Source organism: Rutilus rutilus (genome assembly GCF_951802725.1).
Source record: "Rutilus rutilus genome assembly, chromosome: 9".
In the NCBI taxonomy this organism is placed as follows: Eukaryota; Metazoa; Chordata; class Actinopteri; order Cypriniformes; family Leuciscidae; genus Rutilus; species Rutilus rutilus.
The window spans coordinates 39,253,047-39,269,689 of record NC_140223.1 but is presented as its reverse complement, the minus strand read 5'-3'; the positions used below and the strand labels follow the sequence as shown (position 1 = coordinate 39,269,689).

The following is a 16,643-nucleotide window of genomic DNA, read 5'->3' as shown; positions in this document are numbered from 1 at the left end:
ATGACTTAATTCAGAGATCGTATGTACAGTACAGGCTTTAGTTGACTGGGGAGCAAGGATAACAGCAAGAACTTGGCGCAATGGGCTGCTAGTGAGCTTTGATCTTGCTAGTACCTAGATCTTGCCAGTGTTCTATGAAAAACCTTTAAATGTCATGTAAATACTGGTACACTAAGATAGTAATCATTAAGTACCATGGTATGTTTTACTGTACATCAGAGTATCATGGTTTGCCATGATATATTTTAGAGAGTATGATAAACAGAGTATAATTTTCTAAAAATAAAGTCCAAAAATGAATTTGTTCACATCACAACACTTGGGATAGTTGGTGCTAAACAGTAAAAAGTGCTATGCTGAATTAGCACTTTCACAGCCTTTTTACCAGACATTATGTGTGCTATAATAAAAACTTCAGAAATAAAATTACACTGATTGGCTGCCCATGACTTGTCTGTAGGAGGAGCAGGAGGGGCTGGTGTTTTCCCAGGCTATGGTTCTGTTGCTGGGATTGGAGGAATTCCTGGAGCTGTGCCTGGGGCTGGAGGTGCAGTATATGTTGATTTGTCTCAATTTCTCACAACTGTTGTTTGTTATTTAAGCTCATTTTGTTTCTCGATGCAGCTTATTTTTGGTTAATATTTAGTAACAGTGATCAATGTTTTCAGGGCTAGGAGCTGGCGTCAAACCTCCTAAATATGGTATGGGTTTGACTCTTTTCTTAGACACTGTCTAGAGTGCATTGGCAATGGTCTGTAAGATAAATAGTTTGCATAATATATTTATGCTGGAATGTTGTTTGTAATAGACAATTATTGTGGTGATATTATAATATTAACTATTTAAATTACTACCCTGTTCATACATACAGTACTGTCAGTAGAGTACTGCTTGGTCAAAGATTATGCTGTTGTGGCCTTAGGAGTACCTGGAGGAACAGGTTTCGGAGTCCCCGGAGGAGTCCCCGGAGGAGTACCAGGAGGAGTACCAGGAGGAGTACCAATAACTGGAGCTGGAGGTATCACTGCTTTATTCTGGAAAGCATGATGGAAAAACTGAATTAGCTGACATGTTAGACATAATCATTTTTTGAGATTTTGGATGAAAGTGCATGGGCCTCAGCATTAAATTGAATTGTAATGCTCATCTGTTTATATTTGTGTGTTTAAGGATACCCTGCTGGTGCCAAAGCTCTTAAATATGGTATTTATATTAGCTGAGTATTTATATATAAACCAGAGATTAGGAACATTGAATTGTCTGCTCTAAATCAAAATTCTTCATCTAGGTTTGGGTGGTGGTGGTTTACCAGGAGGGACTGGATTTGTGCCTGGGCTCCAGAGACCAGGTAATATTAGGCAATATTAATATAACAGCTGTTTACATTGTGAGTAAACAAGGATATTAAAACAAATGACATTACTGAGTTTGAATTGAGGTGAACAACAAAGTTTTCATTTAGAGAGATTATATATGATTTCTTCAGTAATTTTACTTGTTCTGGTTTACATTGTATTCAAGCTTGACTAGCCATATACATTTTTTTCTTCTTCTTTAATATCTGAAGAGTCTGTTGCAACATCAAATAAATAACTTGTTAAATTACTTTTAAATTAATTTTTGTACTGTAACCATGTTCCTTGAAACAGATTGGATTTGGATGTTTGAAGATTTAGCTCATGTTCCATTAATTGGAAACATGACTGAGCATGTTTGTCTCATTAATACTACATGGCTTCCCTCAAATTAAGCTCGCTGCAGTGAAAGTATTTGGCACCAATATGTTGTATGGGTTATGGGACTGGAGCTGGGGCCAGACCCTTAAGTAAGGTAAGAACAGGCCCTGGATATTATACTCAGGTGTAGCAAATTGTGAACCTTTTTGTGGCAGTGTCTCCTGCCAAGGACGCTTGAGGTGATAGGCTGGAGAGACTTGCTGGGGGAGAGGGATGAAGTCGCTGCCGTCCGCCTGGCAAGTCACTCCATCCCATCGAGTGTCCATGGAGGTAGACTCGGATGGAACCTGTGTATGTTCAATATAACTTTAATCACAAATAAATATAAACAAAATGAAAGTGAAGTGGCAGTCCCTCACAGATGACTGCCACATAAACTAAAACAAAACAACACATAAAGTCCAGGCTTGGTCCTCTCTCACCTTCCACTGTCGTCCCTCCTCCTTTTATCCTTCCGGAGCTCATTCGTGTGACTCGAGACCGGTCACCACCACTGGCATCACTCCGCTTCCACGGCTCTCAGCCCCACCCTGCTTGTCACACTGTTAAAAACTCCTACCTCCAAACAATACAGGTGCACAAAGCAGGACTATTTGTTTAGTTCTGTGGCACGTTTGTGACTTGTAATGAGCAAATAGAATATGAATTACATTAAGTGAAAATAAAGTAAACTAAAGCAGTGTTGGCAAATTCCGGTTCCGTTGTAGACGACTGAGATGGTCTATTCACTACCTTTGTCTAAGTAAACTGCTAACTGCTGACTATTTTTCTGAACAACTAGTTACAAGTGAAAATGTGTTGATAGCAAGACCCAAAGAGCAGCTACAGAGCCTTGAAATTTGGAAATGTTTATAAAATTTTGGTTTGATTTTTGCAATACCTCAATTTTTAGTTTGCCAGTTACAGACTGTTACAGCCATGACAGCATGACCTTCCTTAAGTCTAATGGCATTTGTGCTATCATTAGGTTTGGGCGGAGCTGGAGGAGTCCTAGGTGGAGTTGGAACAGGAACTGGATATCCCATTGGAGGTGAAATTATTACATTTTCAAATATTCAACCAATAAAGTACACTACAGCTTTCATCCCTGTGAGACAACAACATGATGTGCCACAATACATGTCGAGTTCTAAACTAGTAGCTAAGAATCATAGCCTTAAACTTGATGTAAGTAGAGACTGACACCTTCTGGAGTGAGACAAAAGAGGTGTAACATGCAGTCTGACTCTTGGGTTCATTGAAAACCAAACGTGACAATCTGCAATCTGTATTGTTTACAGTGGATTTATTGAGCAAGCAGTAAGGCCACTTAAAAGAGCATTCGTCAGTCAAGAGATGACAAGAGTTTGGACAAGGAGTTCAGACAGAAAGGGTCAATGATCAATGATGATGCTGTGTTGAATTAGACAGGCCAGAATGACAAGGAGCTCAGTCTTCACTAGGCTGAGTTGGAGGTGGTTTTGTTGCATCCAGGCTTAAGCAAGTTAAGATGCAGCCATTGTGTGATCATCATACTAGGACGAGGAACAGAGCTGCATGTCATCAGCATAACAGTGGAAGGAAAATCCATCTGCCTGGATGATAGGTGTCAGTGCTGGTGTGTATATGAAGAAGTAGAGAGGGACAAGCATCGAACCCTGAGGTACCCTGTAGTTAACTGATGTGATTTAGACAGGTCCAGCAGAATGAAGTGGATGATTTCCCACCAACCAAAGGGTAATAAATAGCTATACAGTCTTCCTTGAATGTCTGCCTAAAGAATTGTTGTCTAGCAGGATATTCTACTAGAGGAAAATGAGAAATGATTGTTGAAGATGGGGAGAATACAGTCAAGGGGCAGGTGGTAGAAGAGATATTTAGAAGCCTCTGTGACAGGAGAGAAAAGAGGAGAGCCACAGTTGCATTTGTGTGGTATACTAGGGCGAGTTGAATTTGTGTGGTAAACTAGGTGGTTAATGACTATAACCTTATCTGAGAAATACTACAAAGGTAAAGTCATTATGCTACAAAATAATGAAATATTTTGAAATTCATTGATTTAATATTTTCTCAGGATATGGAACCGGAGCAAAACCACCTAAATACGGTAAATGGTTTTAATTTTTAAAAACAAACAGGAATTTCAACACATTAGATCAGGGGTCTCCAAACTCGTTCCTGGAGGGGCCACTGCAAAGTTTAGCTCCAACACCAATTAAACACACCTGAACCAGCAAATCAGTGTCTATTATAGGCCCAGTAAGACACAGGCTGAATCTGAAATCGCCCCCCATATACTCAAATAGGGCATTATTTGAGGGGACAGGCATTTGTAGTGGTGTCCAAAACCACAGTGGACATTATTAAGTGCACTTATTCAATCCCACATTGCACTGCAGTAACGAGTGTACAACTGATGTACGCTCAACGGCTGTCCGAATTCGCTCACTCCTTTTCATTTACTCCTTCAAGTGAACGGTATTAGGGGACTAACTTAGGGAGTAATGAATGAGGGTTTAGGGGGTGATTTCGGATTCAGCCTGTGTCTTACTGGGCCTAGTAAGACACTGATTTGCTGGTTCAGGTGTGTTTAATTTGGGTTGGAGCTAAACTCTGCACGACGGCCACTGCCTCAAGGACCAAGTTTGGAGACCCCTGGATTAGATAATCTCTAGACCAGGGGTGCCCAATCCTGTTCCTGGAGGGCTAGCTTCCCGCAGAATTTGGTCCCAACCCTGCTCCAACTCACCTGCTGGTTGTTTCTAGTAATCCACCTTAATTAGCTAGTGTTTGATACTGAAATCAATGTTTAATAAAGTCAGCATGAAATGAAAATTCTCTGTTTGTTAAATACATGCTATAGATATTATTGTGAATGGTTTGTTGGCTTATGTTTTATTTTTTTGAAAATACCTTTTTAATAAAAATGTAATAACTCAAATCCGGCCCCGAGGACCCACTGCTCTGCATATGAACTGTGTGTGTCAGATAAGAGATGTGACAATATGTGCAGAGCTGTGGGTCCCCAGGACCAGGATTGAAAACCAATGTCATAACTGGATCTTCCAGTGAAAACGTCTCTCTGGTGACGAATGCAGGACTTTTCTAAACATTTGGTTCTCTTAAAACTCGCTCAAGCTAATCGTCCTTCAGTTTTATGTGCCATGCCCACATCCAATCAACGATGTATAAAAAGCAAGTTCCCATCCTGCAAAAAAAAAAATTCTCTTTTGATAATACATTACACTCAGATATACATCACAATATGGAGGAAAAGATCTGTAGCTACTTCCGTTTCATCACGATTTTAATTACAAATTGAATGTGTAGGTGTTCCGGGTGGTGTTCCGGGTGGTGTACCTGGTGGTGTACCTGGTGGTGTACCTGGTGGTGTTCCGGGTGGAGTACCTGGCGGTGTACCTGGAGGTCTCCATTCATTTTTATTTTCACTGACAGCTGCACCATTTAATCAAGACATTTATTGCTTAAAGATTACTGCTAACTTTTGCTTAAACTCTGAAAAGTCTTTAAAGGTTTAAATTAAACTGACTTCTCAGAATAATTAGGCAAGCATTATATAATCATGATCTAAAAGATAAGTTCTATAAATTGAATTTTTGCCATTACAGGGTACCCAGCAGGAGTTAAACCTCCAAAATACGGTGAGAGACATTAACATTTTGTACCTTTATCTTAATACATTTTAAAGGTATTCTTAGTGATTTTTTTTGTTTTGTTTTGCTTAATAACTGTTTACACAAAAACAAATAAATACCACTTTTGAAATTTGTTTAAAATAATTTCTAAGCTCGAGTTAAAGCTCTTTCTTCTAGCCCTTCCCTATGGACATCAAGTCAAAAAAGTTAATAGCATAAAGATGATTTTTCAGTGATATTTAACTAAAAGTAAAAGTTGGCTACAGACAAAAAGAGATGTTAGTACAAACTAGTTGTCACTGATTAGAATGGTGACACGGTTTGCCTGCAGGAGTTGTGGGAGGTGCAGGAACGGTACCTGGTGCAGGAGCACCACTGCCTGGGACAGGATTGACACCAGGAGGTAAAGATTCAACTGACCCATGAACAGGTCACTGTCAATGTGAGATAATAATCAGCAGGTTATCAATCATTGAGACTTATTACATTTTTTGCAGGATATCCTAGTGGAGTCAAACCTCCTAAAACTGGTACGGTAGTTCATATACATTATAGCTTCACATACTGCTTCATCTAAACCTGTGTTCACCTGTCTTTTGTCATGCCCCTTTAATAAGGAAATGGAACATAACATATTGCACCTGTTGGTTTCTTCCCAATGTGTGATAGGTGCTGGGATCACTGGAACTGATATAGCAGCTCCTGGTGCAACACCTGGTGGTGACGTGTTGGTCGTACCGGGTGGCACTGGGGTGCCCGTTGCACCAAGTGGAAAACCAGGTACGAAAAATAGGCTTACTCAAACAAATGCCATGAAGCACAAAGTATATCATTCTTGAGTTGCAGTAAAAATGAGTTCATTCCACAGCAAAGCTTCCAATCCAGACCCCCTCAGGGACTGATGTACCAGGTAAGTACAAAATGGCGACCTCTATGTACTCTCACTCAGTTACATTTTTTCATCTGTTGTCATTAATCAGCCAGTGTAAATTATAGTACACTAATGTCGAAGATAATAGCATAAAGTATTTTATTGTGGCCAAGAACTGCCGACTAGGACAGGAAGAGGCAGTCAGACTGGCATTTGACCAGTCAGTTTTGTGTTTGTGTGTGTGAGAGAGAGAGAGAGATAGAGGAGAGAGACATTTGAGAGGCAGCTTGTCAGAGCCGAGACTCGAACAGCGTGAGAGTCTGAAAATGTGAGTTACTGGGGAGATTGTGAAGCACATGCATTTAGACATACTACTCCGCTCACATACTGTTCTTCGTTGTAGGAGACAGATGCTGAATTTAGAACCTATAGTACACTACTTTTACCATATCTTTGTATGGTAAGAGTCGTACACGGTTCTGAATTCAGCAAGAGCCACTAAAATACACACAGCTGACTGAGACACAGGTAAAGACAATAACACTAACTACAAGTTGTGGGAACAGGACATGAGGGCGCAATGAGGACCTTTAGAGGCTGAAAAAGCAACACAACAAAACCAAGTACTGACACAGCTAGCTCTGAATATGCCACAATAATGGGGAAAAATCAAGTAGTATCTCATTCAAGTAATGGTGCAGCGGTTTTCTGCAAATTGTTGTACAGACAAATAATAGTAATTGATTTGGGGTCAGAATTGTAGTCCTTTAAAAATGTATTTTTTTTTAATTTCATGGACATAATCTTAAATGAAATAAAGTACACACATTTCTCAATAACATCCCCTTTACGTGACAATATGTGCCTCTAAGGGTATGTTTACACGACAACATTATGCTTAAATCGGAGAAGTTTTTCCTTTGAGTTTTCTATACAGACTACACCATTTTCAAACCGATAACCATTTACACGGATCAGCGGAAAAGACTACAAACGTTTTGCGTTTGCGTTTTGGGAGAATGACATCTTTTTGAGAATTTAGGACTGAAATATATCACTATTACAATGTATTCACACTTCTAGAAATAACATTATGAAACAATATATTAATATTGTTGAGTAGATCAGGGGTTTCCAAAGTCTAAGACAGTGGGCCTCCCTTTTGACACAACTTACCCAATGGTGCTTACCCAAACTTACCCAATTCATATGTGGAAATAAATCAGATATAAATCAGATATGTGCCAATGCAGCTGTCATGTAAACAGGCAGATCGGATTTTCTGAGGCATTACGTCTCCGCGGTTTAATGACGAGAGAAACCCCGACGCGATTCTGCAAAGGGACGGATGGCCCGACGAAACGTCGTGTCGTCGTAGGAGAGGAATGTGGACAAACGATGACAGAACATATCAAAGGTTGGCTTGCTCATCCTAAAATTTCGGACCGACCGCTCCTCGTTAAAGCCAATATTTAAACCGAATATGCTCCCGCCAGTCCTGATCTTTCTCGCACACCAACCACACAATAACTGAAGCATATATATGCGCAATGATGATGGCACTTTTCGCCTCATAATCATGGTGATGTTTGGCGAACTTCGCATATCACATATTTCGCGTTCGTCCATCTGTGCAAGAGAATTTAACCCTTTAAGCATGCGCGATGTTTCAGATAGTATGGCAAGTGTAAACACATGATTCTGATACAGTTGAAAGAATGTGTAAACGGACGGTAAATTGGGCATCAAGACCTGCAGTGTAAACGAGGCCTTATTTTCAGAATAATAACATTTTTACTTTTCATTATTAGGCTGTCATTTTTTACCACTCTCCGTGCCTCCCCTGGCATGCTCTGCCCAGCAAACACATTTACGTTGTGGCAACGTCTCTGGCACGTTGCATTTCTGCTATGGCAACGTCGCTGTATACGTGCTCGCAACATTGTAACAATGTAGAATTGTAAGACGTGACAGGGCTGTAGCAACGTTGTTGCGCGACATTCAGCAACTGAGAGACGACGTTCTGGCAATATTTTTATATGGTGTAGGCCTATTTTGTTAGATAATTATATACTTTTTATCGTTTATTGTTTATCTATATTATTTAATGGGGCTATCAACACCTGCAAGTGTAGCCTACACTTTAAAGAGTAAAAATGACAGAAGGTTTCGTTAATTCAACTTTATTAAAATTGCATATAATCAAATTGCACTTCCAAAAGTTTGTGAAAAAAGAAAAAAAAAAAGAAATAAACGAATACACATTTATTTTAAGTATAATAAATAAAACATGAGAAACAAAGGCAGATCAGAACATTTAATGAACAAAACCGGGTCTGTATGGCAGACAGTAGCCGAGCAGGTGTCACCGGGGAAACATATCCACAAATCCAGAGGAGCAAAGAAACGAATGAGACTAAATAGCGGAAAAATCAAACGAACAACTAAACAGTGCGAGCGATGCTACATTAATCACATTAGAAATTAAAGCTGTATTGTGTTTGATAGCTGAGGTAGGCTAAACGCAATACTCACGTATCCTTGCTCGATGATGAATGAGAACACAATGAGCCCAAGTGCCCAACAACAGGTGGTTGGAATTTAAAAGGCTGATTTTCCCGCTTCAGGGCAGTGACGAGTACATTATGTAGTCCAGTGGTTGTCAAGACACCCTTGGCACAACCTGAAGCAATGGCCCTGACCGATGGTTTAATGTCAACATTGTGACAACGCTGTAACAACTTCACCACACAACGTAGTTATAGCAACCTTTTGGCCATGTTGTTAAAACGTTGTTAGAAGGTTGGCTACGTTGTGCCAACGTTCTGTGTTTGCTGGGTGGTGCCCTCCAGGCGAGGCGCGCCCCACACTTTGAAAACCCCTGGACTAGATATAACACCATAACATGTTGTCTAGGTTTTGTTACTTCTGTTATTTTTGTAAGAGGAGAGATAGTGAGACAGTATTTCCACAAACAATGGTGACTATTAATGTATCTGTATAAACATCTGTCAGCTTGCTGGTATTTTCCTTTTCCCCCTATCTATCAAACTGAGCCCTACAAATAACGATAACCATAATAATTGATAGCTGGTTTCCTTCATCTACTCCACAACTGCACCCTGTTACGGCCTCTAAGCTAGTCACCTCTATGCTGCCTGTCTTTGAACTGCAAGAGTTGAAGGTGGAACATGTTGTTTCTTGGCAGGACCGACAGCTATTGTAGCCACTGGCAAGGCCCCTGAGCTCAGTAAGATCTACTGTATTGCATGTGCAAATGTCTTGTCTAAATGTAGCGGAACTCCATTACCGTTTAGCTCTGGCTTTAATTCTCTTTCGCCTTCCATCTAACCTCGCTGCTATCTGCGCTTGAGTTTGCAGGTCTGCGTTTTCTCAGATGTGTTACTCACAATCTGTACCTGTAGCCGGATATGGTCCAGTGATGTTTTGTGTCTTCAAAACACAACATGCACACTAAGTATTAAGAAAGAACACGATCAGTTCCGAGCAGGGACCAAAATTAACTCTCATCAAGCAGCAAATGCGAGCAAAAATTGGCTTCTGCAGTTGAAGAGTGACTTTATTAGGAACTGCAACATTATATATGGTTTAAATCTAATTCAAATCGGAGACAAAACTATCTGTCATGAGCGACGCCAGTGGGAAAATAACCATTGTGCATTTTTCTGGGATCAGTTTTCTTTGACACTTGTGAAACAAAATCATATCTGAGATAGAGACTGCATCATCTTGAATAACACTGCAAGTGACACAAATATATAAGGAAAAATCAGCTGAATGATCCCAATGTCATTCTGACAATTTTAATGCAAAATGCAGTTTCATGCAGTTTCATTAAGACATTTTTATGGGCAGTCGTTCTTCTCAATTCACCCTCCATTGGCAGGTGAGGCAAAATGTTAATTTTGGACCCTGGTTCAAAGTCTTCTGTGCACTAAATTAAACTTGTTTGATATTGAGACTCGTTCAGAATCTGTTTGTTCAACTCTTGATGGGTCATTCTCAGGATGCTGTGCCATTTGACAATAGTAATGGCAGATAATAATAACCTGTGACATTTCTCTTTTAAAACACTTTTTGTACCAACCCTGTTACTACTAAAATAGTGTTGGTTAAAAGTCAGTGTGGAAGTGGTTAATAATGGCCTGAGCTGACAACTATATTTGCACCACACCTTTATATTTACATTCTTGTGCTTTGTGATAAAAACAACTTTTGTTTCTTTCTTTCTGATCAAATCTGAATGAAATTCTGACGAAGACTGTAAGAGAAACTTAAAAATATATATATATTTTTTTAAAAAGACATAATTTGAAATATTGTAGCATAACTGTCTTGAACAAAAAGTGCAGGGACAAAGACTGTATTTTCTCAGGAATTTGTTTTGTTTCAATTTTAAACCCAATACAATTTTGTGGTTATGAATGGGCTTACGTCTATTAAAACTTTAGCATCTGCAATGTTATTTTTCCTGTAAATGATATCATTCAGTCATGGCCATTCAAAATGCACTGTTTCCTGAGAATGATATTAATTGTTATAATGTTGCTTGTGTTTCTGTCTGGACTCATCTGACTGTATAAGCTTCTAATCATGGTCTGTTGTGTTTCTCAGGTGGTGCGCAGAGAGTGCCTGGTGGTGTTGGTGAGTACATGCAGTTTCCTCAATCTACAGCGTTAGACACTGCAGGTGTGGCTTGCCTAGAATTATATGTCCTGGGCTTCAGATACATTAGTCACCCTGAGCAGTGATAGCAGTTGGGATGGCGTCCTTTAAAATAATGTATCATTCCCTATCAAACCCCAGACACTCCATGTTTATCTTGATGGTTGCCAAGTTTTCTTAGAATCACCCAATGAAAAATATTCAGGAATTGAAGACAAAATTCACAGCCCAAAGTTGTATAGTCGTGTACAGTCAAGGACAATACAAAATGTTCAGAAAACATAATCCACAGGACAATTATGTCAGGTGAGAGTGGCTATCAAGCGGGATGAAAACAAAAATAAAGAAGAGATCAGAGAGTCCTGACAAATGCATGTATTATTTTTTTATAACGTGCATTTCTTGGATGTATCACTAGAGGGCAGTGTAAAATCACTTGTGACCTGAAATATCACTGTCCTCATAATATCAGTGTGATTTCAAGAAGAAAGAAACCCCTGATGAGTGTGATGAGGCTGAGGTTTTTAACCCTGAGAGATCAAACAGTTAATGCCCAACCCAAGACTAAACAATTGTGAAGGGAATTTTTTTTTTTTTTTTGGACACGCACCATGGTAATTCCTCTGTACTATAGTCTAGTACAGTACCATGATATTGCCATCTGATATTACGTATAGTCTCCCACAATACTTTTGGTGTAAGGGTAAAAAAAGTCCTGATGTAGAAACTCAGCAAACATAGTCTTACTGTAGCAACACCTGTTGCAAAAAAGAAACATATTCAATCTCCCTCTAAGTAAAACCCAGGAAGGGAAAGTTTTGTCAGATGAAAAGGGGAATGGAAAAAAGTGTGGGACACAATTTGCATCCCATATACAGTTTACACACAAACGACAAACAAATAAAGTTGTGAACCTTTGTGTACATATGCTGAAATATCACCAATACCCTTAAAGGCTATGTCACAGGACACTATATTTGACTTCAGTGTAAAGTACACTTTTGTGTTTACAGGTCCTGGTGGGGTTTACCCCTATGGCTATGGTAAATATTATTAGTCCATCATTAAGGACAAAAACTAATTAAAGACTTACCAAAGTCAAAGTCATGCTGAATGTTTCTTCCTCCTGCTGTTTAAGGCCCATTTGGCACCGGAGCTTCTGGAATCGGAACTGGTGTGTTACCTGGAGCCAAACCTCTGAAAGCCCCTGGTAAGATTGAAGTTTCTAAGTACCTTTGCTGCTGATTACTAACCAAGTTTACATGCACAAAGATACTCCACCACTGGAATTATGTGGTCAATATGTTTACCTGACTGCCATAAGCAGCATATGCCTATGTTAATTGAAATTCTTGGTTAATGTTAACACCTTAAACTGTGGTCAATCATTTTATCCCTTAAAACTCATCTTTGATCACCAAAATTACATATTTAAGCGTTAATATGCATTTAAGCTCGACACCCTTCCCTCATTTAGTATACGCAGTTCTATGAATATGCAGATGAGCCCCGCCTCCACTCACTCACTCACTCAGCTCAGAGATCCACTGGTTGACGATCACACGTTGATCTGATTGGTTACAAGGTAGTTTGTGACGTCAGAAACACCAGCGATTTCAAAGCGTGTTTTTGAGACTGTCTTTGGTTCACTGCAGTTTTAAGGAGAAAATACTCAGCAATGGTGTCGACTTATGAACTTACACATGGTTTGTCTAAAAGCACATTAAAAACACCACATAGACACATAAACAACATTAAAAGCTGGATTCATCATTGTGAATGTAAACGTGTGCATGTATTAATTTAATCCGAGAATGCTAATCGCCATATGTAGAGGAATATCTGCTGCACATGTAAATATATTATATTTTGGAATAATATCGTGACCTCAACCTTATTTGGAAAATTATGTCCATGCAAGTATAGAAGAGGTCTCCAATCTGAATCTTTGCTTTCCTGTAGCTCAAACAGCAGAATGTTTGCGCTTGCAACGCCAAGGTCATGGGTTTGATTCCCAGGGAAAGCAAGAACTGATAAGAATGTAAATGTGTACCTTGAAATGCACTGTAAGTCGCTTTGGATAAAAGCGTCTGCCAAATGCATAAATGTAAATTGATCTCACAGTATGCCATTATGCCGACTCCTACTTGACACGGGGTGTGTGTGTGTGTGTGTGTGTGTTTGGTCCAGGTGTTGGAGGAGCAGGCGGGGCAGGAGGTGTTCCTGGACTCATACCTGGAGCAGGTGAGCTGTCATGCAAATCCACATTACTTGATACCTGATCACTGTTGCATGGCGCTGACAATACTAAGGTCATGGGTTCCCAGGGAATATGTGAACTTATAAAATGCATGTTTTCAATGCAGTGTAAGTCACTTTGGATAAAAAATGTATGCCAAACGCATTAACAGCTGTGAGTCCAATGGTTTTGGAAGGGTATGAGTTTTTTTTGTTGTTGTTGATGGTATGTCCCTCCGTAGACTTCTGTACAGAAGATGTGCAGTTAGTTAGTGATGGTAGGAAACAGATCTAAGCATCAGTGCCTTCCCACATAACAACATTATGACGCCACAGATCCGGCCCACATCTGGCACATGTGGAAAGATGATCTGGCCCACATGCAGCGTGGAATGACGGCCCTTGGGCGGCTCACTCCTGTTTGCCAGATCTGGGCCACAAGCAGGCCATAGCAATGCCACATGTCAGCCAAGAGCAAAGAAATAAACCAGACCTGGACCTTATCTGAGTCACAAAACCTGTGTATATTAAATATGGAGTCATCTCAGCCTTAATAAGTCTGTTAACAAGCAGAATCACTGAAGGAAAGACAAGCAGAAACACAAGAACGTCAACTGACTTCCAGCCACAGCCTTAGATGAAATCAACTGAAGAGAAAAGAAGACATAAATCTGTGAAGATCTCAGCAGAGGAGGATTAAACAACTCCACAAACAGCATTACCAGCTTCACTTACTAACCAGACTGACTTTATTTCTGTTGAACGTCTACAGAAGTTATTAAGAATTAACAGGGTTTAACTCTCGTGTGTTTCATTCAAAGTCACCATACCAGTGATTAGTGTTTACTTTAGTTGGGCTCTTAGCTCTTATTATAACTTTAGTCTTTTTTTGACTGCTATGACAGTCTGTGTTTACAAAGTTTCTGGCAAACAGGAGTGGCCCACCCAAGGGCCGTCATTCCACGCTGCATGTGGGCCAGATCATCGTTCCACATGTACCAGATGTGGGCCGGATCTGGGGCGTCATAATGTTGCTATGTGGGTTGGACATGATGTCTTACACAAAGGTGTCAAGGGTGAAGAGTATGTCACCATATCCTGAATCAATTACTGAAGGAGCATTAGAGAGACAACATTCATTCATGTAGTGTTAAAGTGATGGGCAGGCTTGGAAGACAAGGAGCTGTCTTTGCTAGATGGTGTTCTTTCATCCAGGCTGAAATGTCTACTAGGTAAGCCTAGATCTGTGCAGCCACACTAGGATTTTCAAACCGGGACGATAAGATGAGCTGCATGTCATCGCTGTAGGCGAAAATAGGTCTCTGGGATGTTGTGTATATCAGGAATAGGAGGGGGCCAAGCATCAAACCCTGAAGCACCCCAATCCCAATGGATAGTCAATGTAATTTAGACTTCCCTTCAAGATACCACAAAGGATCTACTTGTCAGGCAGGACTCAAAGCAGAAGAGTGAATCTCCTGTGATGCAGAGTATCGAATTTTTTTTGTCAAGATGAAAAGAATTTCAGCATAATTATTTTATATTGCAAATGTGACATTTTACATTAAGATTCAGCAAACCACACAGTACCACAGTTGCTTTGGTAGCAAACCAATGGTATGTTTGTTTCCTAGTAATCTGAACACCAGACAGAAATAATGTAGGAAATGACTTCAGTTGTGATGTCCTCCACACGTACAGCCTTGATTTTGTTATGTGACAAACACGGCCAATGCCAGTTTCTCTCAAAATAGTGAACGCTCACTTGAAATAGCTTTCCTTGTGTTATTGGACTGTTGTTGAAGACATTGAGATCATCTTGTTGCAGGTGGAGGGTATCCAGCAGGTGTTGGATTGGGAGCTGGTGGTGTTGGAACTGGAGCTAAACCACCTAAACCAGGTAGAACAATCAACTATACTCAAACATATCCACGTTCCACAACATGGCTCCACACCATAATGCCACACTGTATTTCAAAAGCATTGCCAAGTTCATTTTCAGAGATTTTCCCCAAGAACAAATGTATTCCCCATGTAAGGTTGCCAACTGTCCCGAATTAGGCGGGACGTCCCGTATTTTGGGCCTAATTTATTTGTCCCATGCGTGACCTCCCGTGTCCCGTTTTTTGACAAGCTGATAAACCACTGACTGATACAACAGCAACAGCAGCAGTGCTGACCACGACACTTGAGAATGATCACCGACACCTGTCATCATCCAATCACAGCTTTTTTTAATCACTTGTTTCTGTAAATCACTGTAAATCATTGTTTGATTTGCGAACATCCTCTGCCGTCTGGTCGCTTCCGCTTCAAGCCGGACTCGTCTCGCGCTAACGGTAATTTCCTTTCACTGTCCACGTTTTGATTTCGGCTAATCAATTTTGGCGAATGCAAACAACGTGATTATTGTTCATGAGTCTAACATCCAGCCACGCAAGAAAACATGTAATCTACCTGAGGGAATAATATGCTCAAAAAACATTTCTGATTATTATTAATGTTTTAAAGCTTTTAGAAAGTACATAGAAAGCTTTTGTAACATTATCTTAACTGTCACTTTTGATTAATGTAATGCATCCTTGCTGAATAAAAGTAGGCAATTACTTTCTTTATTTTTTTTTCCAAAAAATAATCTTACTAACCCCAAACCTTTGAACTGTAAGCCTAGTGTATAATGTTAAAAAAGCTTTCTATTTTAGACAAATGCTGTTATTTTGAACTATGGTTTGTTTGTAATGTGACTTTTTTCATGTATGACATTAAAATTATTTTTAGAATTAAATACATAAATAGGTTAAGCAATACAAATGTGTTTATGTCTGATAACCTTTTAAACACAAACTTAACTGCAGACACTGAAATGACGTACACTGTGTGATACAGTACAAATATTTTGAGTGTCCCTCATTTTCCTATAAATAACCACGATTGTCCCGCATTTTCCTTTTCTGAAGTTGGCAACCCTATCCCCATGGCTATAGATTTATTAATTAACTGCACATTTTCTCCACTGGGGAATTGTAGTGGATATAAGGAAGTGCAAATAACAAATACTGAATGTTCACTGTTTTCCGTCTCTAAAATTGTGTTGAGTATATTTACCATCTTATTCTATCAACAGGCTACGGCTCTTTGGGTACAGGATATGCACATCCAGGTAAGGCCCAGCATTAATGCTACAAAGAATGATTGAGGAGAATAGTTATATTTTCAATCAACAAAAAACTTGAAGTGGACCTGTACGCACCACACTGCCAATTATATGCTATTCTGTTAACAATACCAGCAAGGATTTTCCAGTACCAGCTGGTCTTATGAAATGTCAGTTCTCTTTTGACATCAGAATCCTCCCGTCCTCCTCATTACACATATACTGTACACACACACACACACACACACACTCTTCTGTTTTGACTCTCTCTTTCGTACACACGCACACACAAACTGCAGAGAGGCTGGGATTTGTCTGCATTA

At 39.8% G+C, this 16,643-nt stretch overlaps 1 protein-coding gene across 4 annotated transcripts in view; it reads left to right on the top strand.

Annotated features, from left to right (window-relative positions):
* elna (elastin a) overlaps positions 1-16,643 on the top strand; it is a 79,909-nt gene that overhangs the window by 57,751 nt on the left and 5,515 nt on the right. For 2 of the 4 annotated variants that reach the window (XM_084418125.1, XM_084418124.1), the window contains exons 33-52: positions 461-547; positions 669-701; positions 923-1,018; positions 1,171-1,203; positions 1,289-1,348; positions 2,704-2,766; positions 3,790-3,822; positions 5,046-5,141; positions 5,345-5,377; positions 5,703-5,774; positions 5,869-5,901; positions 6,041-6,151; positions 6,240-6,281; positions 9,451-9,492; positions 10,878-10,907; positions 11,942-11,971; positions 12,067-12,138; positions 13,119-13,172; positions 14,995-15,066; positions 16,291-16,326. In XM_084418125.1, the coding sequence (XP_084274251.1) occupies positions 461-547; positions 669-701; positions 923-1,018; positions 1,171-1,203; positions 1,289-1,348; positions 2,704-2,766; positions 3,790-3,822; positions 5,046-5,141; positions 5,345-5,377; positions 5,703-5,774; positions 5,869-5,901; positions 6,041-6,151; positions 6,240-6,281; positions 9,451-9,492; positions 10,878-10,907; positions 11,942-11,971; positions 12,067-12,138; positions 13,119-13,172; positions 14,995-15,066; positions 16,291-16,326 (1,128 nt within the window). The remainder of the gene's footprint in view (positions 1-460; positions 548-668; positions 702-922; positions 1,019-1,170; positions 1,204-1,288; positions 1,349-2,703; positions 2,767-3,789; positions 3,823-5,045; positions 5,142-5,344; positions 5,378-5,702; positions 5,775-5,868; positions 5,902-6,040; positions 6,152-6,239; positions 6,282-9,450; positions 9,493-10,877; positions 10,908-11,941; positions 11,972-12,066; positions 12,139-13,118; positions 13,173-14,994; positions 15,067-16,290; positions 16,327-16,643) is intronic. The other 2 variants (XM_084418126.1, XM_084418127.1) reach the window with 2 other exon arrangements.